The sequence below is a fragment of the Pan paniscus genome, chromosome 10, assembly GCF_029289425.2.
Source record: "Pan paniscus chromosome 10, NHGRI_mPanPan1-v2.0_pri, whole genome shotgun sequence".
NCBI classification, from domain to species: domain Eukaryota; kingdom Metazoa; phylum Chordata; class Mammalia; order Primates; family Hominidae; genus Pan; species Pan paniscus.
Window position 1 is genome coordinate 62,691,497 of NC_073259.2, and position 26,101 is coordinate 62,717,597.

General features: G+C 34.4%; 1 protein-coding gene across 2 annotated transcripts; it reads right to left on the minus strand.

The window, feature by feature from the left end:
* Positions 1 to 1,696: 1,696 nt before the first annotated feature.
* On the minus strand, positions 1,697 to 15,675 carry LOC100971669 (dol-P-Glc:Glc(2)Man(9)GlcNAc(2)-PP-Dol alpha-1,2-glucosyltransferase). 2 transcript variants are annotated; one of them, XM_008966284.5, is made up of 3 exons: positions 14,208 to 15,675; positions 12,821 to 13,018; positions 1,697 to 11,116 (listed from the first exon to the last, which is right to left on the minus strand). In XM_008966284.5, the coding sequence occupies exons 1-3, from the start codon at positions 14,376 to 14,378 to the stop codon at positions 10,064 to 10,066; spliced, it is 1,422 nt and encodes a 473-aa protein (XP_008964532.3). In that variant the 5' UTR covers positions 14,379 to 15,675; the 3' UTR covers positions 1,697 to 10,063. The 2 variants fall into 2 exon arrangements, with proteins under 2 accessions (XP_008964532.3, XP_034791935.1); XM_034936044.3 differs by lacking the exon at positions 1,697 to 11,116 and adding an exon at positions 11,140 to 11,766.
* Between the last annotated feature and the right edge of the window lie 10,426 nt (positions 15,676 to 26,101).

Here is a 26,101-nt window from a genome sequence, read left to right on the forward strand (position 1 = left end):
GTTTACTGTGTAATTTGTTTGCATCACATTATTCTGCCTGAAATGCTTTCTGCAATGTCTCCACAGGTTTCCATACAAATAATCTCCAATGTGAATTTCTCCATGAAGTATGTCTTTGTCCCTTCCGCCAGATGATGTGATTTCTATTCTCATGTAAACACCCTAGCTCTTATATTCTTCCTCAGTGATAATCATGTTGTACTTTGCATTAGTTAGCCCCCATTAGGTGAGTTCATCTTGTCTGGAGTAGGTCACTTTTGTGTTTCTTGATACCATGTTTTTCACACAAGGTTCCCTCAAGTTGTCATTGCATTTAATAACAAATACTATGACAGACTTTGTTAGAGTACCATATTAGAAGTTGATATGGTTTGGCTGTGTCCCCAACCAAATCTCATCTTGAATTTTAGCTCCCATAATTCCCAGGTGTCGTGGAAGGGACCCAGTGGGAGGTAACTGAATCATGGGGGTGGGTCTTTCCCATACTGTTCTCCTGGTAGTAAGTCTCACAAGAGCCAATTGTTTTATAAATGGGAGTTGTCCTGCGTAAGCATTCTCTTTACCTGCCACCATGTAAAATGTGACTTTGCTCCTCCTTCACCTTCCACCATGATTGTGAGGCCTCCCCAGCCATGCGGAACTATGAGTCCATTAAACCTCTTTCCTTTATAAATTACCCAGTCTCGGGTATGTCTTTATTGGCAGCATGAGAATGGGCTAATACAGAAGTCCATATTCCAAAAACTTACTCTTGCCACCTAAACTATTTTCAGGAACTCTCCATTTTAGTTTCTCAAAACCAAAAGTAATACCCACAACTTCCTTATCTAATAAACAGACTACACATAACACATGTTAACTACAATCAAGACAAGGTTCCTAGGCAGGTCATGGCAGAGGAGCTTTTATTATATTAGCTTTCCACTAGATTGACTCATTTAAAAGGGGAAAAATCTTTTTGGAAACATTGAAGAGTAAACAAAAGAAGGCAGGAACTGGATGGCCTCAGTTGAAAGATCTCACTGGGTGCGATCCATGTTTATATGACTTTTCCCTCAGAGGGCACACCCTAGTTAGAAAGGTACAATATGATTGGTTTGAGGTGTGAAAGGACGGAATTCAGGACTGCTAGAGTAGCTGTGAATTAGGAGAAATCTCAGAAAAGAGGGAGTCACAGAAGAAGGGAATCCCAAAATCTGTGTATAAGTCCTAGGCTGACCTCTGAGCTGCATATGATGGGAGAAACTCGAAGACACCCAGTGGAAAGTAAGAGCTGGAAGTCTGCAAACACAGAGTAAGGACCACTTTCTTTTTTTCACCACAAGACCCAAAGACTGGGGCTTGAACCCTGCCAAGTTAGATGTGTTTGGTAAATACTCTGAGCTTCCTACAGACCTAGCCTAAAAAAGAAACCCAAGCCCCCACAAGTTCAAGGTGATCAGCCAGTAATTTAACTGCTTTCTATTATTATGAGAATAAAAGGAAGATTATACAGACACCCAGGCTAGTTATGAGCACACATCACAGGTATTTAAAAAGATTTGGTTCTATTTTAAAATGACTAATAAAGCTTAGGATTAGGTAGGTGGTAGACAGGGGAAAATGGCTAACTGGACAGTGTGAGGGAAATACAAAGCTTCTAATACTTGGCTTAGGATAAGAAAATGTGTTAGACATAATACATTATAAAATATTATCAAACATGAATTTATTTAGAAATGAAATAAAAACATGCTATTTGAAAAAACTTTTTTTATAAAGAATAAGTTGACTGAAAAGCAGTTTTAAATAACATGAACTCACAAATGACTTTTAGAAGCCAAATAAACATTTCCATTTTAGAGAACAGTATGTAATACATAACTTAAAAGCATATAGAACACATATTCATACATTCTTAAAAATAAGAGATTGTTATTCCACAGAGAATTTTTCAAAAATCTAAAGTATGTCCTGTTTAACCAACAATTTGCTTCCAAATAGGAGTCTCTTTTGAGAAGCTAAATATTAATTTTCAAACAACTATTTCTCCATTTGGTAACTGGAATCATTCATATTAAAACAAAGGTCTTTATGTCAATGTATATTAATATGGCTGAAGGCTCCAGCCCTGAGTTGTTTTGTTTTTTACTTCCTTAAATTCATATTTACAACATATATCAATTTGAGGTATGATGACAAAAACAGAAACAAAAGACACAATGGTAGATGAGAATCTATCTCCTTGTGGAAGAGGCAAAATTAGTGTGGACTTCATTTTTCTGACCTATAAAACTAGGAAGTATAATCACATTATCTGTGACAATTTTTCCTTCTAAAATGCCATGAATTTGAAGGTAGACTTCATGCCTTTCTCCATCATAACAATAGAGTTAAGAATATTGATTTTGGAGTCAGGCTGCCTGGTTACGAATCCCAGCTCAGACAGTTATTTTGTAATCTTGGAAAAAATACTTCACCTCTCTATACTAAGTTTCCCCATGTGTACGGTACTGATCTCATAGAGTTGTTATGAGACTAACATGGGTAAATCACTTTATAACAGTGGCTGATACAATGTTACACCAGTTTTCAAATGAGATATCATCACTCATTGTTTGTGGGAAAAGATTCTAACTATGTCATATGAATGAAGTATGCCATATGAAAAGATCATATCATATGGGAAGATATATTAGGTTAAATTGTCTAATGATTACAAAACACAAAGTGAGGTTTTTGTTTTGTTTTGTTTTTACCTGTATCTTAGCTTCATACAACTCAGGAAACATTTGAATAACATTATGATAAATAGATATAAATGATTATAAAAAATAAAAGAGTTTAATTCAGACTAATAAAAGTTTAATTACAACACTTGGAAATGTAGCACAATATCTCCACCTAGTGGACACCACCTTAAAAATTTTTACAGATAGTGCTCAGCCTTTTTTTATCACTGGGGGAAAACTTCAAAGAGAAGTAATTTCACTAATATAGAAGGATAAAAAATAGAAAATAAGTTAAACACTATATGACTAGTGCTCCAAAACATCATCGCTAAAATACCTTTTAGTAAGTTGTATAACTCAAATGTTTTTCTAAAACAGGGTAACAGAATTAAATAGTAGTTTTGGTTTAGAAACTTAAAATGTATCAAAGACAGCATGTAAGTCATCAGAAATACTTGACCATGACTCAGCAATTAATTTTTAAAAAATTAGCTGTAACAAAATTAAGAATTTAAAAATCACAGAGCTTTAAAGATGTCAGATACCTTTAAAAGACATTTTACCTACTTGCTATCTAACTCTTCTGAAGTATCTTTGATAAATAGAAATCTTATCTCCAATGAATGAGAATCTTACTTTTTTCCTGGGCTTGTTTCTCTAAAAAGACTAAACAATTAGAAAAGTTATGCTTTTCATAATTTGCAATCTAATTGTTGACCTCTGATTTACACTTCAGGCAATACAGAATTAAGTCCAATCTTTCAAATAATTATTCTTCAAGAGAGTTTATCAAGTGATAGAATTTCCACTTATCCAAATTAAACATCCCACATACTTTTAGCCATTTATCTTACAACAAAATTATAAGGAGTTATCATGTTGTTCATGCTCTTTTGAACAGTTTGTAGCATTTTAAAAAATGACTATATCCAGTACAAAAATAACATGCCATGAATGGTCTGGAAACTGCAGAGAGCAAACATGGATTTTCACCTCTCTCTCCATATACTACTTCTTTTGATTAAAAAAAAAATTAATTTAAATAAACTTTTCATAGTGAGGCAGAATATGATGGTCAAAAACTCACAGGCTTGGGAGTCATACCAATCTATGTTCATTTAGTGACAGTGTGGACTTTGGGCAAATCACCTGATCTGCCTGACTTTCAGTTTCTTCAGCAGTCAAATAGAAATCAACATCTACCTCATAGAAATATAAATGGAGCATCAAATGAGCCAATATTTGTAAATCAGCTAGTATAATGCCTAAAACATTACAGGTGTTCAATGAATGATGGCAACCATCATTATTATTTTTCCTCCCTTTCTTTTTCATCTTGTATATGCCGTACACACACATATATGGTTCAACTAAACTGAATTAAGTTTCACTGTGAAAAACCAATATATTTAATAATTTTCTTGTTGGAAGCTGGCACAGTGGTTCATGGTAAATCCCAGCACTTTGGTAGGCCAAGGTGGGAGGATCACTTGAGGCAGGTGTTCGAAACCAGCCCACACAACATACTGACACCCTGTCTCAAGTCTTACAAAAAAAAAAAAAGAGGAAATTAATATGTATACACACACACATACATTACATATATACAAATTTGTACATATAAATACATATATGTATGTATTTTCTTTTCCTTGTTAGAAAAATACTGTATCTTTTGGTCTGATGGTGATATGCTGAGATAAAATTTAATTAACATTCAATTCATCAAAAACTTCTCTCTTAAAAAAAGCATAATATACAGATATTATATTGTGACAAAATTTCTTACCCCAGAAATAATTTTTCAAATCCCAAATATTAGTGTTGACTCATGGATATATGTTAAAAATATATTCTCAATCTCTATTTTTATTATAATTTTCTCAGTTACGCAAGTTTTTGCATATTGGAAACGTCAGTTGTCAACATTAAATACATAAAAATACCCTATATAAAAAATAATTAACAGCTATTCCTAGAGTGGTAAAATGTAGCCCAACTAAAAAAAAAACAAAGTATTTGTAATTAGTTGAAATGTCTTTTATCCTTAAATTCTTTAACCTGTTATTGGTTGAAGTTTAATGATTTTTCTTATTTTAAATAAAAAGCAATTATTTTGAAATTATACCCTATTAAAGAAACTTTCCCTTTAAAGTCTTATAACCTCTTAATGGTTGAAAGTTATTTATTTTTCTTATTTTAAATAAACCGTAATTATGTTGAAATCATATCCTATCAAAGAAACAACATATTTATAAGTAAATATGTGTATAAGCATTAAATGCTAGCAGGGGTCTCCAATCTTTTGGCTTCCCTGGGCCATATTGGAAGAAGAACTGTCTTGGGCCACACATAAAATACACGAACACTAATGATAGCTGATGATCAAAAAAAAAAAAAATCATAACAAATCTCATCATGTTTTAGGAAAGTTTACAAATTTGTGTTGGGGGCCGCATTCAAAGCCATCCTGGGCTACATGAGGCCTGTGAGTTGAACAAACTTTCACTAAAGCAAATAAAAATTTTTAACCCTGGGTCAGAAAATTATGCAGAAAAATGTTTAGGATGACTCTTATTATGAAACATGATTTACTTCCTAAAATTAGCCACGGTTATATGGATATTTTTTCTATTCACTTCACTCTAAAAACTTCATTCAGTATATATTTACTCAATATTTATCATATGACATACTTATAAATATTATGAGTATATGGCAGGGATGAATCCTTTTTAAAATAAGGTTATACACATACCAATCAGACACTGACTAGAGTTTGGACAAATACTATTCTCATCTGAAATGAGGACTGAAGACTAAAGCACTTGCCTTATTGATCCCAGAGCCACAACCAAATATAAAAATCTTAACCCCCATGTTAACTGTTTTTTTCTACAAGCCCATGGTTCCTAAGTCATATTTAAATTTCCATTTAAAAATTTTCAAATTTACATCACAATTCTTACTTGCTTCACTTTTTAATGAAATTCCAATTATTTCAAAGATAATAAATGCTTGCTAACCTAATAAACACAAAATGTATTTCTTCATATGAATAAATATTTTATTTAAAAGTGAGTCCAAAATAACAGTCCACTATTTAGGTGGTATAAATAAAAATGGTAGATCCCTTCCTCTCTCCTCTCTTCCAACAATTCTAAGGAAAATAATATCAAGCCAAGTGGCAATTAAGTTCAAACTAGAAATGCATTTCATTAAGCTGTGTATTTATTAGAAATAAATTACATTAGGCTATTTATACAAAGTATTTTATGACTGGCTATGCACATTTCAGAAATAACTCTAAGAAGGCAAAGAATAGTCCAGACAGCTAAAATAATGTATCTTGCCAAAATGAGATGCTATGTTTAAACTGAGAGATACTATCTTTCCAAATCATTTAAATATAGTCAGACACAGTTCAAAAGATTTCTGACTATCCATTAATGGAAAACATAAACGTAACAAAATTCACAGCATACCTGAAATCTTACTAATTTACCTAAAGATAACATATCTCTAGAATTTCACAGAAGATAGAATCAGTTCAAAATGATGTATTACTGAACCTATAACGATTTATGGACTAGATCTTTTTATGACACTTTTCAAAATAGACATACTCACAGACTTTAGTAACGGTAACTGTAGGGCTCCATATGCCCTCAAGCAGGGCAACATTTTTTTCATAATCACCTTATTTTAATCAATTCAGCTAAGTCTAATGTTTAAAAATTCATGAAAAAAATCCACTCAATAACTCTTAAAAACACAAATATAACTAAGAATATTTCTAAAAGCAAGGATCTAAACACCTAAGAATGGTCTTCTCAGTTGTTTCAAGTGAATGACTTTGAGTTTGGTATCATTTCTTGAACAACTAAAGGCAAAAGGATCTGTTGTGCCAAGTTCTTACATAATCATTTTATCTGTTACCTATTTTGGAAAATTCACCAGCAAATGGCCATCTTTGAACTGCCTAGAAAATTTAACCAAGACATTTATCTTAAATTCAAAAGTATTGATAAGCATTCCTGTTTTAAAATAATAAACAGTTGAAAATAGCACCTTTTAATACATGGCATTCTTTTCTTAAAATGCCAAGTACTATATTTTATGTATTTTTTTAAAAATGTGGAAGATTAATCTGTTTCTCTCTGAATGTAGATTTTCACCAAAACATCTCTTAAAACAGCAGGGACTCAACACTTAAAAATGAACTAGAACAGCTGGGCACAGTGGCTCACGCCTGTAATCCCAGCACTTTGGGAGGCCGAGACGGGTGTACTACCTGAGGTCAGGAGTTCGAGACCAGCCTGGCCAACATGGTGAAACCCCGTCTCTACTAAAAATAGGAAAAATTAGCCGGGCGTGGTGGCAGGTGCCTATAATCCCAGCTACTCGGGAGGCTGAGGCAGGAGAATTGCTTGAACCCGGGAGGTGGAGGTTTCAGTGAGCCGAGATCAAGCCATTGCACTCCAGCCTGGGGGACAAGAGCGAGACTTCTCCTCAAAAAAAAAAAAAAAAATCTAGAACAGTGATCCCTCCAAAGAGCAGTTTTCTTTAATTACAGGGTAGAATATTTTCCTCAATTTTGCCAGACTAGATCAGAGTGGAAGCTTCTCCTCTCAGAAGTATTCCTAAATACAAAATCCTTGTGTTAATATTATCAGACAAAAAGTTATTTTCCCTAAATTACACATTCTTTTTTCAATTTTGACTTCTCGGATTTAGTTCTCCATTATAGTAAATTAATGACAAAAGTATAATTTCTCTGAGTGTCCTCTCTCATCTAATTTTTAAAAAGTCTGGGTAAAACACGTTTTTCTACAATCACTGTTATAACTAATGCAACTCTATTTTCTGAGTACTAGAGTACAACCAAAAAATGGTCTGTATTTATCATTCAAATTATACTTGTGATTTTCACCTACACACAATTTTATATTTGTAAATGTAGAATCATTACTTAAAACTCAGAGAAACAAAATTTGACATTGAGGGGAAAGTAATTTGTTCACTTATGGCTACTTTTAAAGTTTGGAAACATAAAATTATGTTAAAAGAAGTGTTCTATTCATAATTCTAAGTTTACATGTCAAATTTAACATGCCCAAATAATACTTTCCTATAATGGAATGACAACCCAAAAAATACACTCAAAATAATAAACACAAAATTCAAAAAGTAACACAAAATAATCCTACCCCAGCAGTTGTTCCCTAATCTACAAAATAAGGTCAGACCAAATGATTTCTTAACTTTCAATTCTGACATTTTTTTAAATAGATAATGGAATCAAACACTAGTCACCTTTAGCTTTATATTACCTCAGAAGTCACTTATTTTTTAACCTCTCAGTAAAGATACTGAGAGTTATTTAAAAGGTATCGGCTAAGATATTATCTCCTGATCCAACAATCCCACTTCTGGGCATTTATCCAGAAGACTTGAAATCCGTATGTCAAAGAGAAGTCTGCACTCCACGTTCACTGCAGACAAGTCACAATTACCAAGTTATTCAATCAACCTAAATGTCCATCAATGGATGAATGGATAAAGAAAATGTGGCATATATACACAATAAAATACTATTTGGCCTTTAAAAAGGTAGAAATTGTGTCATTTGCAACAATATGGATGAACCTGGAGGACACTATGGTAAGTGAAATAAGCCAAGCACAGAAAGACAAATACCACATGATCTCACTTATTTGTGTAATCTAAAACAATTAAACTCACAGAAGTAGAGAAAGAATGATGGTTGCTAGAGGCCGGGGATGTGGGAATGGGGAGATGATAATCAAAAGATACAAAGCCTCAATTAGATAGAAGGAGCATGTTTGACTTTTTTTAGATCTATTACACAACATGGTGAATACAGCTAATAATTAAGCACTGTACATTTCAATACTGTTGAGAGTAAATTTCAAATGTTTTCATCACAAAATATGTCAAATATTTGAGGTGATGGATAGATTAGCTTTATTTAATCCCACATTATATTCAAAAATCATAATGCCACTTTGTATCTCATAAGTACATACAACTATAATTTGATATATAATAAAAAAAATCTAAAAAGGTAGTCTCCTAACAATCATATGAAGACTATCCTAAAATGTCCTTTAGTAACTGTCATGGACTGAAAAGTATCCCACGAAGAGACAATGTCTACTCAGAACATGTGAATACAAACTTACTTGGAACATGGGTCTTTGTAAACATAATTAAGGGTCTCCAGACACAATCACCCTAGATCAGGGTGGGCCCTACATTCAAAGACACTGTCCTTAAAAGGTAATGAAGAGAAGACAGAGGGAAAGGCCGTGTGAACACAGAGGCAGAGACTGGAGTGAAGACTGCTGTCTGCAAAACTTGGACAAGATTTGTCCAGAAGCCAAAGAACTCCAAGAATTGCAGACAGCCACAAGATATTAGGAAATAGACATAGAATGTCTGTTTATGGATTCTTCCTTAGAGCCTCCAGAAGGAACCAACTCTGCTGACACTTTGATTTTAGACTTCTGGCCTCCAGACTGTGAGGAAAATTGTTGTAAGCACCCAAGTTTGTGGTCATTTGTTATGGAAGCCCTGGGAAGCTAATACAATATGTATTTCAGAAAGGAAATCCCCCTTTTAAAGGATTATAATCAACACAATTTGTCTTTGGCCATCATACATTTCATATTAGGAATTAGTGAAAGAGCTTCATCATTTCTAGATTGTAAACAATAACCAACAATTTGATGCCTAGACAGGCACATATGAGTCTCTACTTTATCATTTACTATCTATGCATTTGTATTTTGACTTAGAATTAAAATTATATTTACTGAAATGTTAAGCAACTTTTCAATCAAGAATATCACCTGACCATTTGTAAATATTTGCTAATACATTGTTATTAGGTTGGTAAAAAAGTAATTGTGGTTTTGCCATTACTTTCAATGGCAAAAACCACAATTACTTTTGCACTAACCTAATATTTCTCTCTGAAGAGAATAAATTCATTCCAGTAATACGAAGCATACCCAGTTTTAATAAACTTGTACATACAAAACATTCCCAAGCTTTTTAAGGGGCCAACATTATGAGAGTGATATGAGATATCTGAAAACAATTTTATTTTTCCATTTTTCAGGCTTTTGAAGCAGGTCTTAAGCTTTCTCAGTTCTTTGCCACTTAATTTCTTACATATGTTTAAAATATATATTTAAAAAACTAATGTAATTTGAGGACCACCACTGCACCTAAAAGAAATTCCATGTTTTCCACCTATTCAGTTGTTCTTTGTAGAAATGGTCTAATTATTAAGTCCATTTTCACAGTTCAAAATATCACTGATATTACCACATAAACCTTTGAATGTCCTGACTATTTGGCCACTGAAAAGTCTTGTTCAGAAAGATGAAAAAAGTTATGAAATTAACAACTGCATAGCAGCTCAGTTCACAAATGAGTCTGGATGTGGGAGGCAGAGGTATGTTAAGCCTATAAATGACATAAGGTAAAATGAAGTAACGAAATTCCAGCAGTTTCTGAGGAACTATAACAATGAACAAGCATATGAAAAACATTAAATTCCAGAAAATTGACTTTGATTTCAGTGAGTCAGCTATACTCCAACCAGCAAATATATAGGCTGGAACTAACAAATATTTCACAGTTTCATATCTTTGAAAAACTCTTTTCCACACATAGAAAGTATAATGTCTATTGTCTGCTAGCAAGTATTTATGAGCATAAGTGAATTTCCAAACTAAAAACACAGAGACTAAGGTAACCACAAAAAACAGAATTCTACGTTTCCAAACTAAGGAAAGAAAAGTCTTAATTTTGCTAGGAGACAGGAGATGAGGAAAGGAAAAAAAGAGAGTAAATGAAAAAAAGTAGAATAGTTGAGGAAAATGAAGACAGGCTTCATGACTACTCCGATCGCCAATAACAATTCCACCATTAACTACTACAAAAGCACAAAACAGAAATCCCAGAAGGATGTAGGGCCAAGTCAGAAGCAAAAGCATACTCAAGTTTTTAAAGGACATGGAATAAGCCAAAAGAAACTGAAGAATTTTTCTGAATTCTGCAAATGGTCCTTTAATAGGTGGAAGTCTGTCTTCCTTCTTTTGTAGCTCAGTTTTCCAAGCCTCCGTTAACTTTTGTGCAATGACATTTCCTGCACAGAAGACAGCCCAGATGATATTTGTTTGCCGAAACATGAAGCCACAAAATCCAAGGAAGGCTGAAGTTTTATGATTTCCATAAAGACACATCAAATACGCAAAAAGAGTAAAAAACATAGATCCTGCTTCTGTATAATAAAGGAAGTTAAAAAAATAAAGTGTTGGAAATACTGCTAGTGTTAATGTTGACAAGACTCTCTGGATACTTGAGGCAGCCTTGGAGGAAGAAAAAACACAGATAAAATTATTTTCATGACAAAAAATGCTATTTCTGCTTACCTAATGAAGAAATTTATTTAAAAACTACTCAACTACTCAAACCTTCTTTAAATAAAATTAATCAATATTAATCTTATCTCTGGCTTTGCAAAAAACACAATATACATTTATAAGAACACTTCCTGGTACTTTTTATGTATACCTATCAGTTTGGAGACCATGTGTATGCCAAATCTTCTATAGCTTAACACAACTGGAATCAGGCAATGATTAGTTAAGGAGTTATTGAGTGCAAGATACCAACTAAGTTCTATGTGGACTATGGAGATAAATAGGACACGGTGCTGGCTCCATTTCCCTGAGCTTATGTTTTAGTGCCTTCAGTAAGTATTCACTTAGCCATAATGAACCACTTTCCTTTAAGGAAATCCTTCATAACTCTACACAAGGGAGAATATAAACATGCATATGGTATACTACCATACCCAGACTTACTTTTTCAAGATGAAATTTTCATGATGAAATAACAGGTATTTTTCTGAAAAGTGAGCCAGTCTAAAGTTATATATCTTCTTTTGGCCTTTCTGACATGCTGTTTCAGAATTTGAAAGTGTTCTTATGTTCTTGAATTGTATACTCCACTTAATCTAAATCACCAAATCAGACCATGCCATTTCCTTGATTAAAATTAAGGTCTTTACATTACATGCTAAAGTTCAAAGTCCTCTCTGTGACATATAAGGGCATTCATGACCTACTTCTCTAGCCTTACATCCCTCTACTTTTTAATCCTGTAATTCCAAGACCAATTCCCTGCAACTCGTTGTTCAATGCCTTTCTTCCTTTTCTTATGTTGTTTGTCTCCCCAGGATTAATTCCCCACCCTACACAGCCCTATCCGTTCATCAAGACTCAGCTCTGGTACCATCTTCTCTGTGAGGACTTACCGAATGCCACATACTCCCCTCCCTCCCAGAAAAGCAGTAAGTGTTCCCCTGCTCCTTCTCTGTATCCTCATAGCATCTTATGTTTACCACTCTATCATAACTGACACTACTGAAATCATCTCTTAAGGTTAAAAATAATTATTAGAGTTAATATTTACTAAGCCCTTACTATATCTCTGGCACTATTCGAAGCATCTTCCATTTATTAAGTTTCTTTGTTCATTTATAACAGTTCTATAAGGCAGATTCTATTGTTATTCTTATTTAATGGATGAAGACATGGAGCCACTAAGGGTTAACCTGTCTATGGTAACAAAACTGGTTAAGTGGCAGGGAGAGAATTCCAACCCAGGCAATCTACCTCCAGGGCCTGCACTGTTATCACATCAAAAGTCCTCAGGTAAAGTCTGTTTTCCCTAATGAGTATATACGTTTTACAAGAAAAAGACTGCCTCATTTATCTCTGTAGTCCCAGTCCCTAGCACATGGAATAAGTTCAGTAAGTATTTATTGAACTGGTTTGACTCACTTAACAAATATTTACTTCAGATTTTACAAATAAGTTATTCAAGTATTTAAATACGAATTTATTCTAAAATGGAGATGGAGGATTTAAGTTTACCTTTACATAATATACAAAAATACAAAGTTACAAAGTGTTAAAGACATTTTTCACCAAATCTCATAAAACTAATTCATTGTAATTGTGGACCTGACTACACATAAACTTGTAATTAAGTATTTTGAAACATACCTTGTTTCTGGGTTGTACCTTGCGGAAAAGCAAATATAGTAAATAGAAGTTGCCAACACTGAAGAGAAGATTAACAAATCTGAGCATCCCAATGGAGCAGACAACATGTTCAGACCATCCAAAGATCCAAATGGCAGGTTTGACCACTCCAACTGACACCAGGTACAAGCCAGGTAATGTAGTAATCATGGGATCCCACTTTAAAATGAAAGAAAATGAAGTAAAAGCAAGAGGTAATAGGAACAAGACAGGCACAAATATGTCAAGTCCAAGTCTCATCTCCAGCAACAATCAGAAATTTTGAGAAGTTAGTCTATGACAAGATTAAGTAAGTCCTTGGCAGAACAGGATTCGTTTTTCTTATTTTTTGCCCCCGGACCAGCTTAGTGATGGTTCAGGTAGCAGCAACCAATAAACAACAACAACTTAAAATCTATTTCTATTTTCCAAGAAATGTTCTTTAAAGGCCTTTATTTTGATAAATAAACTGCAAATGTTCCAGTTTTTAAAAGCATGGAAACATTGTTTGGGACTCTAAGTTTAGGAAAACATTTGGACCACAGGCTCCATGATGACAGCTAACATAAACTGAGACAGAAATTGTGCCAAACCCTCTGTATTAACGTTACAGTATGCCCTATAGTAAAGATTATTGTCATTTTGCAGATGAATAACCTGAATTTCTGAAACTCAGAACATCTCCAAGATCACAAAACTAGTAAATCACAGCACCAAGATTTAAGATCAGATCTTTCTCTAAAACAGACTTTATATTTCTAGCCAGTACCCTATATTGTGTCACCAGAGAAGCAGGGGATGCTTATTTTGATATTTATATGTACCTACTTGCACAGTCAAATATATACTCAAAAATGATGTGACTTGACTGGTTGCCAGTTTATCCAGTTAACAGTTCACTAAAAATACCCAGGGAAGGAATTTGTGATTATAAATTGTCACTTTTTGGTAGCTGAAGATCCCTCCAGTCCACCCTATCCCACCCCTAAAATGCACAGTGAGGTGCTTGACAGGTGAGCTAAAGGAAAGTTTTCTGGTATTTCCAAGGAGCACCCGAATGCCTTTAATCCTAAGACAAGGAAAGACAAAGTGGGATCGATATCGTCAGCTGCCAAGAGGAGCGCTCAGTTCCCCACTGAGTATTCTCCCAGATCACTCCTTCCTGGAGGACAGATCTGCTGTTTATTCATTCATTTAATAAATATTTCACAGATCTCAGAGACAGGAACAAAAGACTATACCCAGTTTCTTTCATGTTCTGAGGCTTGAGGGGGTGGAACGGGACGAGTTAAGTCTAAGGATGGGAGGAGCTGGGGACGCTGGGACCTCTCAGGCCTCTCCTGGGGTGGGGACAGGTTGGGGACCCCACCTGGGAAAGGGAGAAATGGCCCTCACAGTAGCGCTGCGCCTGAGGCAGGTGGAAGATCTCGTCCATGTAGGGCTCTCGCAGCGCCCGGCTGAAGGCGGAGAAGAGGAGGCAGGATACTAAAAAGGTACAGCTCAAGGCGGCCGAGAAATAGTAACCCTCTAGCTGCGCCATTCCAGCTCCCACAGCCACTGCCCAAGAACCCACTCCTGGAAAATTCTGAGCCTGGAAACCCGAGCTGGAAACTTGGGCTCGAAATGGGCGCGCTAGGCAGGACTAGCCAGACAGGGCCACATACCGGAAGGCAAAGGATGCTGGGAGAGCGCGGATCCGGAAAGATCGGGTCGCTGTTTCCCGGAGTGACGGGTTTAGATAACGGACCGGATGATTACCCTCTCAATCGCATTGCCCGGGGCGCACAAAGTGTCAAAACTTCCGGAAAGGGCGGGTCTCGGATTTCGCCAGCGCGGGAGGTGCGTGGCTTGCTGCTTAGAAAAAAAAAAACAAAAAACAAAACAAAAAAAAAACCGCTTCTTAGCTTGGATCTTTTTTCCTGCTCATTTCCATCACTTACCAGAAGGTGGCGACGTTTCCCCACGTTTCCAATTCCAAGCCCTAAAATTTACACATTTTTCCCCCGTTATTTCTGTTATTTCTCTCCAGTGATCCGAATTAATTAAACCCTCAATTCCAAGACATTTCATTCCCTCAACTTTGGAGTGTAGGAAGGGTGCGTTGGTTGTGATAGCAAAGACTGAGACTTTCAGATGAAAACTTGAAGAACCAGAGACCCGTCAATGCCGAATGAACTTCAGTGAGAGGAGTGTTTGTTCGTTTGTTTGTTTAGGTTAAAAGAGAAGTCTTTCAAAATGTGGATGCTCTCAGAGGATTTAGTTAAATTGACAGTCCTAGTGCACTTTCATAGTCATATTACCCTGTAGGATTTGGAAAAATATATATATTTTAGAATTTGGGATGTTTTAGGTGTGCCTGTAAATTTGGTTGTTAATATCTGTAAGGCAGCCTTCTGTTTTTCCTACTAAATCATAAGCGTGAACATCTTAGTGGGTGGCATTATACATCCTTTATGTTTGTAGTCCCCCAAATGGCTTTCACACAGTAGGCACTTAAATTTGTGGACTTTTATAGGCTGTGTAGACATCATCAAATTCCTGTATTCTGGGATTAGGTGCTGGGGGCAGGAGATGAGGTAAATAATTTGAAGAATGCCGAAGATAAATTATGTGTTGTAATTTTGTCTTGAGCATGGTTGGCCATGTTTTGTAGAAAAACTATTTCTCAGGTAACCTCAATCAGTTTGCCTTTGGCAGGAATATATCAGAATTTAGTCGGGATTTAAGGTTGCAAACCTCAGAGTTCTCAATTGAGCTCTTTTTCTGGGTTAAAACTAATTCAGTATTTCTAAACTTAAGAAAGTTTCTTAAATTAAGCTGACTGCCTTTCCATTCTGTCTCTGCCTGTTTCCTCAATGGTAAGAGGAAGTAGTGGTGAATGAGGGCTGGGATGGGAACATTTACATTACTGGAATAAAGTCATGTGAGGATCCTACTCTGATGTGATGCTTAGCTTTGTTTTAACCATTATCTCCCATTTTATTATTGAGTCCATGCTGTACTTATCTGTTTAAGTCACTTGTAACACATCTCCAGATGATTCAGTCTTCAAGAGGTTGATGTGATCTACAAGTAATTAACTCCTGACCTGTTGACCTGCTAAATCGTGTTATATATACTCTGCAGCTTACTGACCCACCCTAGAAATAGTGGGTCGTTTTTAAAGGGAGTAGAACAAGACTAGACATTTATGCTCTCCATTTTTCTTCATAACAATTGCCACCAATAGTTTATGTTAAACATTTGACTCCTATACATGCTGCACACATCCCTTTACATAAAATGGAAAGTTTCAAGGAAATATGGGGTTCTAGAATGGCTAGGGATCTTTATTAATAATCTACTTGACTTCATTTTATAAAAGAAGTTGGTTTAAAAAAATGAATGATTTACCTAAAATTACATCAAAAATTAGTGTCAGAACCAAGTGTAGGAATTAGAACATCAGACCAAGAGTAATAAAATAACTTCACAGCTTTATAGGTTAAAATAATCTACAATGTATACTGAACTGAATGTTTCACTACTCCCAATAACTTTACATTTACATTCCACTCTCCTCTGTTTCCATACACCAAGGTGAAATACAAGTTTCATCTTTTAAAAAAATGTTCATGTTACAGACTAATTACATCAAAATCTGCTGGGGGATCATTGTGAAAAACTAGATTCTAGAGAGCCATCTCAAATCACTGAATACTAATCTTCATATTTGGAAACGATTGATGTAAAACATATTACCTAAGAATGCTAAGAAGCTCCATGGGCCCAGTAGAGTTCTTTGTAGAGTACTTCACTCGTTTGTTAGTGAGTTATTTTTACTATCTGCAAATCAGTGAAGCTGTTGTCACTTTTCTACTCTTAGATTACAGCATCTTTGATAATCTTGAAATGCTTTCCAAAGCTCTGCTCCTAAATCAAGACCTATTAAAATAGCTACCTCTGGGGTTTTAATGAAATAGATTACATATTATTAGACCTATCATTTAAAACTAGATCAGCATTAATTTCAACTTACATTTTCCATTCAGAATTCCAACTGCCATTTTCCATAGATGTTTATGAAAAAGAGTCATTAGGATGAGCAATCCCATTGTCATTGCATATCAACTATTTATTTGTGCTACTTGAATTATCATAAGTAAGTTATGGCAGAAAAATGGGCAATTTCTGTTGGGGTTCTAAGGATAGGTTGTTTTAGCAAGAAATAAATCCTTTTTGTTTATAAGCTATTAAGATTTTGACTTTATTTCTCCTGTATAACCTAGCTTACTTTGATCAATTAAGACATTCCTAATTTGATGAACTCACAAAACATTGCATATACTTAACTGTTTGAAACAGCCATAACTGAACAGCGAATTTCCCCAAAGATTGTAACTGTAATAACTTTGAAGTATTAGTCCAAGAAACACCCTGCCTCTTATTGCACCCCTTTTCACTCGTTGCTGAATGAAAACATTGGCCACTTGCTAATCATAGTGATGTTTTACTCCTTTCTAGGTGACAATTCGTTCTAGCTACAGCAGAGTACTGCACCCTGGGCCAAAAATCACAGATGATAACCTCTAAAATGCAACTCTACCCTTGAGGTCAATCTTAACATATCAATTTAAAATCTATATTTTAAAATTAATGAATCAATTTAAAAAACACACACATTTTAGTAGAAAAGCATTAGCAAGTATTTTAGCTCTACTGAAAATGTCTTGAAGACATTGTATGGGGGACTGGTTAAACCTAAGTAACACACACACGGAGAGATTCTTCTAAAAAACAATAATATTTATTTGGGTTTGAGCGTTACAGTTAGAATACAATGAACATAGGGAGGTAAAAGAAGACAAGGGATTTTAAAAGAAAAATGAAGAGGGTTACATAAATTGCTTTGAGACAATTATCCTTGGCTATAAGGACTGGTAGAAAGGGTGGCACCAGTTTGAGGTTGGACAGGCGGTTGCTGGGGAAATGTCCTCACAGAAGTAATTTTTTGTGAGATTGTGGTGGCCTTTGTGCAAAGTTGTGGTTTGTGCAGTCTTTTGTCGTAGTTCCTGTTGTCAGGCATACATGCATATAAACCCTCCCTTTCTGGTCTTCCTTAGCTCCATTTTTCAGGGTTTTTATGCAAGTGGCCCCATTTTGATTCTGATAACTTTCATAGAACAAGTCTTTCTGGTTTGTGGCAGACTTTCCAGTTTTACCCTTGAAAGTCTCAGGCCAGGTAAATTCTGTAGTCTCAGATAAAGAGAAACGGTTGGTGATATGGTTTGGCTATGTCCCCACCCAAAATCTCACCTTGAATTATAATCCCCATAATCTCCATGATCCCCACGTGTCAACGGAGAGACCAGATGGAGGTAATTGAATCCTTGGGGCAGTTTCTCCCGTGTTGTTGTCATGATACTGAGTGCGTTCTCATCTGATGGTATTGTAAGTGTTTGATAGTTCCTCCTGCATTCATTCTCCTTCCTCCCATCTTGTAAAGAAGGTGCCTTGCTTCCCCTTCGCCTTCCGCCATGATTGTAAGTTTCCTAGGCCTCCCCAGCCATGCTGAACTGTGAGTCAGTTAAACCTCTTTCCTTTATAAATTACCCAGTCTTCAGCAGTTCTTTATAGCAGTGTGAAAAAGGACTAATACACTTGGTCATTTAGAAAGATATACCATACAACCCAAAGCAAAACTTCCTAAATTTTTTTTTATAACAGTGGTTCCTAATGTACCACAGCATTAGTATCACCTGGGAACCTGTTAGAGGTGCAAATAATTAAGTCTTGCCTTAGACCTACCGGAAAACAAATCTGATAGCAGAGGGAGCCAAGTAATACGTGTTTTAACATTCATTTTGTAATCAATTATGATTCCCTTAGATTACCAGGTGGACCTGATGGACATGAAAGTTTGAGAATACTGCTGTCCTCTACATTTCCCTTGCTTTTCTGATCACTCATGCTGCTTTGTCCCCTGGCTTCTCTGATTCTTCATCTCCAGCCTTCACCCTACCAAGAAACAAAGTTCATTGCCAATGAACATATAGACGGTGTTCCTCCTCAGCAGCTGAAGAAGAGGAGCTTAAATACTTACAATTTAATGGCTTTTAGTTACATATATTTATATTCAGACAGATGTCTTCTCTTTCAAAAAACTATGTGAAGGGGAATTTTGCTTTTTGCTAAAATAAGCAGCTGAAACACCATAGTCCTACAGCTATTGCTGCCAGTTAGATAAGAAACATTCTAGGAAAAGAAATTTCATGAATTCCTTTTCCTTTAAACTGCATAAAATTTAAGAGAATCATAAATTGATTATTAAATGAACTGGGCTATTATACTGATGAAATTACAGTACTATTAAATCAACCAAAGTAAAAAGTTAGAAGAGAAGACATTGAATTAACTTTAATTATTAAATAATTTTACAGTTTTAGAGACACAGTAATATGATCTTACTAATTTTAAAATTTCAGACATTAGAGTGAGATTTATGATACAATTGTTATTACTGAAAAGAGGGAGTTTTGTGAAATATTGAGGAGGGTTTCTGGTTAATTCCCTTTTGGCTTTAGAAGCAGAGTAAAACAAGTGGGCATCCTTATGAGCATTAGGTACCCTGCACTGGCTAAAAGTTTGGCATACATTCAGAATATTACTCTTTAAACATGTGCATGTTCTTAATTTATTGAGAATGGAGATCACCTGACTTTTCATTAATTAAATTTAAATGCAGAAACCCTCATAGAGATTTTATTTTCACCAGACAAAGCAGAAACATTGAATCAGTAGTTTCTGTTCTCCTGTGATTCCTGTTCTTTCTAGATTTCCTTTCGTTTTTGCTTCATTTTGGGTTGGTTTTCTGAGTGAGGCAACAAACTGTATTAAATGATTTACATTTATTTACTATAATAAAATGAAACACTACACTGTTTTTTACTGCCTCCAAATGTTAGTTTCTGTAACTGCCAAATTTCAATGACTGGAAAAATGTGTGAGAAAGGTCTCTGCATTTAAAAACTTGCTTTTTAAAAAAAAACATATTTCCGCTGGAGGGTGTTGACAACTTCAACAGAATCAGGACCAATTTGTTACTTTTGCTACCAGTTAGGTTTTAGTTTGTTTACTGATTCTAGTTATGTTTTAGTTTATGTTTACTGATTGTAGTCATGTTTACCGATCAGCACTCAAATATCTGCCCAATGCGACTGCCACTCAGGATGGCTATGTTTGTAATTTTTTAAAGTTCATTATTTACAATATTAACAATTCATTACTATTATTTTTGGTAGTGAAAATGTCTTACGATAGTCATGTCGTCATGCAAAAAAATATTGGGAGCAGGTGAGAAAGCAGACTCTGATGGAGATACAGGCACACATGGGGTTATTGGCTGCCTCTGGTGAATGAACAACACACTGCACACTTGTCTGGGCCCTTCAATCATGTGAAGAAAAAGCCTTAGTTCTCTGAGGAAGGTGAGATACTTCCACCCCAGGAGGCAGCCAAAGATCCTGGAGAAGGGAGGGAAGGAAAAATCTTTTGCCCTCAGTGTAGTAGCAGGAAGGTCTTCAGGCCTCCATCCTTCAGTAATGCAAAGCAGAGGTATGGTGCTCCTAGTGGAGAGGTAGCGAACACTCCCTGGCTCTAAAACTGCCACACATGCAAGGCACAGTTTGGCTACTATAGTGGGGAGGAACAGGAACAACTTGAAAGCCCTCCATTCCCCCTCTCAGGTAGGGCCTCAAGAAGGATGTGTCTACCACTGAAGATGGGCCAGGAGCACTGAACCTACCTCCTCACCTCCCGCTATGAACCTGGCTGGCACTGAGTGACAAGAAGTCAACTGCTGTGTTGGGGAATGAGACAAAGCATGGGGAAAAAAATCCCTCTGAGGTGCAGGCTTGCAAAGAGTGCTGAAAGTTGAGGATGGAGCAGGAATACTGAGAGGAAAACTTTTGACATTCAGGGCTCAGCACTTAGCACAAGATAAAAACAGATCTCCACTAGAATTTGAAGTGTGTGTGTGTGTGTGTGTCTTGATTATATTACCTAAGCACACATTTTGTAGAGTATATACCCAGGATTGTAATGAGTGTCTCATAAATCTGTGCATTTTCTAGGTTAAATATTAACAGGGGTCTTCCAAAGTGGTTGTACCAATTTATACTTCAAGCAGTATATGAGCGTTTTTCTTCTTTCATATCTTTATCAACACCTAGTATTGTTTTTTGTTACCCATTCTGGTGCATATGTTATGGCATCTCATTGTAGTTTTAATTTGTATTTACCTAATGACGAATGAAAATAAGCTTTTTTCATATGTTTATTGGTCATTTGAATATTCTCATTTATAAAACTTTAATTCAAGTCAATTGTCCAGTTTTTCATCAAGAAGTCCCTGTCACAACCAATCCCCATGACATGTGATTACCTATGTAAAAAACCTTCACATGTACTCTCAAACCTAAAATAAAAGTTAAAATAATAATAAATAAAAATAAGAAAAAGTCAAGAAATGGCAACATAGGCTTGTTATTTCAATTTACCAAGGTAACTGTCAAACTATTGAAAATAGTTAAATCTTGGGAAAACAAATTGAAGTCTGGCAAAGATAGTGACCCTTATTTAGAACAATTATAAGCTTATTGCACTTATTTTACCTTTGGAAGAAACACAGATGTTCATTTAAAAGTGTGTTTTGTGGACTGGTGCCTGTTCAGATCCCTGTATTACTATTTTTGAACATATAAGTACAGAAATTAAGAATAAGCTTTTAGAAATTTTTATAGCAGTATGGCAGAGTAATTTTATTTTTATAGAATTAATACTAAAAATAAACTTATATTTTATATGTCTGTTTTTTCTTTCACTTTTCTAACAATTCATTTTTGTTATATTTCATAGAATTATTAATCCATGATAGGTTGGAAATTTAGAATAAAACTAGTTATTTACCCTGTGTAGTTTGAGAGATGTTCTATTACCTTGTAACAAATGAAAACTTAACTTAAAAAATGAAATAAAATAAACAACTTTGCACTATGTCCAGAAGATGTGTAAGGTGATATTTTTGACCTGGTAACTTAAAATTTTAATATAATAAATATTTAGCAGAGTTTTTTTGTTTGGCCAACATCATTTAGTAGAATGCTCAACACTCAACCTAAACTTAGCCCTTTCTTTTATGTTTGAGAATTCAGTGCTCTCTGAGTGTCAAGAGGGTTATTTATCAAGCAAGCATAAACTAATTTGGCTTTTTGTTATGTGCCAGAACTTTAATTTTTTTTCATGATTATGGGTATTCTTCATTGGTAGAGCACTCTACTTTTCTACCTCTGCAAACACATTATCAGATAGCTCATTGCAGTGAAAGCAAATCTTAGCCAAATTCCTCAGAAAAATGGACATGTATTAGTTATAATGAGGCAGAAGCAGCTAATAAATCAGTTTGCAGGTTGGAGTTCCTTCTCTCTGCTCTCTGGTATCCTGGCCAACACTTTTATGTATGTCTCATTTCTAAGCAGACGTGATGATAGTCTTACACTATAAGTGGCAAACCTTGTAATCAGATCTTGAACCGAGACTTTTTTATTTCTCTCTCTCTCTTTTTTTTTTTTTTTGAAGTTGAAAGAAATTAAATCAATACTTTTGGCTTTCTACTGCCATGAATCCTGTTATACCATTCCCAACTATTTCCTTAACTTAAACAGCAGTAACACTGGCAATCAAAAACTTGTTTCATAAAACGTATGTTATTTACTACAACTTAAAATGTCTATAGAGATACAGGTTCTTCTTTTGAAAATTATTTTTATTGAGATAAAATTTATGCACAGTAAAATTCACACATTTTAAGTGTACAGTTCTATGCATAATCCCTCATGGGTATAAGTGAAAGTGTTGCAGATAATTTTTCTTTAAATCCTAACTAGCCAGATACAAAAGTTGAATCAAATTAATTAATGTGTTAAATGGCTGATCAAAATATTTTTATTCAAGTTACCTATTCATAAACCTCTTATTTCTCAATGTAACATAAAATATAACAGCTTTACTGAAAATATTACATACTTTCATTAATGAAAAATAAGTAATTATCACAAATGCATTTGGGTCAAATGCTTACGCACTTTGTAATCACCTTATGTTCAATGCCACCGACCTAGGCAAAAGGCTGTAAATATAAGAATTTCTGTGGAAGGCTATTCATTTTTTATCTTGATTATTCATAACACCACTATTGATTATCTTTCACTATATAATTAATAATATATAATTAATTATATTAATATATTTCAAATAATATATTTTAATACACAATAAATAATATTGTTTACGAACATTACTACCTCAAACAGTAGAAATCAACTGTGTATTACATTCAAGCAGAAATGTTAAAAGCCACTAAACAATTAACTCCTGCACTTTTTCCTCTGCCATGAGAATGTCAGGTACTAAATAGGGACTGTATCTTTAGCCTTTGTTCTGAGATGGAAATTCACAGAGTCATAGCAGTCAACCCACAGGTGCCTAAAATGCTCTCAATGAGAAATATATGTTTGATGTTGTTGCTACTGTAACGCCACTTAATATAGTGCATTTATTACGTTGCTAACATTATTTGCCACGTAGACACTTGATAGCAAGTAACATACTCGGTGCTTAACACAGTATCAAACATTCAGTAGTCCTTAATAACTACTGAACTATTCATTACTCATTGATGACACTTGAATAAATAAAAGAACTGAAAGCTATCCTAGGATATAATGTCACCTAAGTTTGGGAAGAAGAAAAGTAGTTAAAGTCATTGAGGGCTATTTGAGGAGATGGGAATAGATTGGGTCTTAGGAAACTAGGAACATCGTGAAGCCATTAGCACAACTCTGTGCATTGTCGTTTGCCTAAGAATCTGTAATTAATTTAGTCTAGAAAACAGTTTGGTGGAGCTTGAGTAATGAGTCTTTTGTTTGGCATGCTCCTAGTAAATATTTAATAAAAATCTGTTGATCATAATGCCATTTAAAATAACATTTCATAAAAAATATATCCTGACTTATTAAAATAAAGAAATAAATCAGAACCTAGGGATACTTCATCAAAGATTATAACATTTCTTTGATCAGCAAGTGAGTAATGTAAAAATTCCATGTTATTAAATCAAAATCACAGCAACACAAATTTACTTGGTTCATTTATTTAAAGAATACATTTTAGCTTTATTTATCATGGTTCTAAGTATGCTTACAAATGTATTGCCTTATTTGGAAAATTTAATTAAATCTCTGCTTTGGGAGATCAGTATTATTAATGTGTAAGGATAAATCTGAAACAGACTCGTGAAAATGACAGCATTAATAGCATAGGTATTAATACCTGCTTTTCTCTTTTAGCAACTTCAATTCACCATGTATTTGAATTAATACAGAAGTTTATATCCAGAAGAGTTAAAGTTGTTATAAAATCAGTCTCCTTGGAACTGCTACCATTTATCTTTTTCAATATTTCAATTATTTGACACATGGAATTTTGGAAGAATAGTAAACTGTAGCACATCTTTTATTTGTGTCTTAGAAAATTTTTCTGGATTCTACAATTGTTCCAAGGCCTAAGAACTTGTCAGTCCAAACTGTACCAATTACTATTAGTGTAAGAAGACTCTGTGACTACATTTTGGTCCTTTATATGATCTCCTGAATTTTATATTGACCTGCTGGTGAAGAATATTCTGATACATTGCAATATTGACTTACTAATAAATTACTACAAATATAAAAGAGAGACCAAACTTTGTTCACTTTATTGCTATAGGAAGTCAATTTACAGCATTTCATTAAAGAAAAAAACTCCATGTGAATCTTTGTTATTGACACATAGTCATTCAATAAAATAGGTGATTCATATATTAACTATAGAAGATTTAAACATTTAAAATTTAAAAATTTGTCTGACAAATTTCTGAGAAAATTGATATACCTGAAAAAATACTCATAAACCAGATGCTTTAACCCTAGTATTAGAGAAAGCTTCACAAAGATGCTCAGGTTGAAAATTTAAAATAATATAATTTAGTTAGATGTCAGAAAAAAGGAGATGTGGGTAGGAGGAGGGAGCATTCCATTTAGAGATATCAGCACAAGAAAAAGTAAAGAGGTATGAAAATGTGAAAGATTTGAAGAAGTGCATTCAAATTTATTTTCAGAAGAAAATTTAAAAATAGAGAAATAGACAATTTTAAAATCATAGTTTATTTAAATCCCCATAGCAGTCAGTCATCTGTTCTAAATATATCACTTTGTTCAAGGACATCAATATTACTGCAGGTTCCAAGATGAGTGAAAAACATACTAACTCTTTAAGAGTCACTGTTTTTCAAGAATATTTATCTATTGCATATTTTATGGTCCACAGTCATGCCCGTTAATCCCCTCTTTCAAAGTAATTCACATTTAGCTAGGTAGCCAAAATGAATGTGGTTAGGTGAAATATTTTTATACGATCTTTTACAAGTACTTGTAGCCTGAATTAGAAAAACTGAATCTTTCCAAAGATGAGGACTGAGACTACTTCTAAATCCACACTTTATTCTGGTTTTGAAAATAAAACTGTGCTAATGGAAAGCATTGTTTTCCAGCATGAATTTAATTATTGTGGTCTATATTTCCTGATGAAGAGAGTAGGTTCCTGGCAAAATTATGTTACATTTGCATTTTGATAGCATACAGTTTTAGGCTGTTCCCTTCAAATTCAGAGAAATACAAATATATTATATTAGAGTTTTCTCAAGAGAAATGTAAGTATTCCATTATATTTTACCAGGCACATTCATGGGACTTCCAATACAATCTATAATTTTTGTAAATCAAACAGCCAAGTAATGAAATATGTTATTTTCCAGAAAGTAGGATACATACATCTCTTTCATCACTGATAAGCTTATTTCATTTCTCTAGCATGTAAATCATTAATCTCTTAGAGTTGTGTTTATTACAAGAGGATTTTTTAATACCAACATGTGAAGCTTATATAAGATGAAGATAAAATATTTAGATTGTTATCAATATAGTCTCAAGAGTAAAAGCTTTAATAAACAAACATGGATTTACAAAGCAAACAGCATGGGGATAATTTTTCAAATTACGTAATGTTTTCATTGTTTGAAAACAAAACAAGAACTACAACACCAAAAAGAGTAAGGGCTCCTTTCCACAGCAAATGCCCTAGTTTAATAAAAGAAAGATTTGATTGTTAAAATTAGAATTTGTATATAAA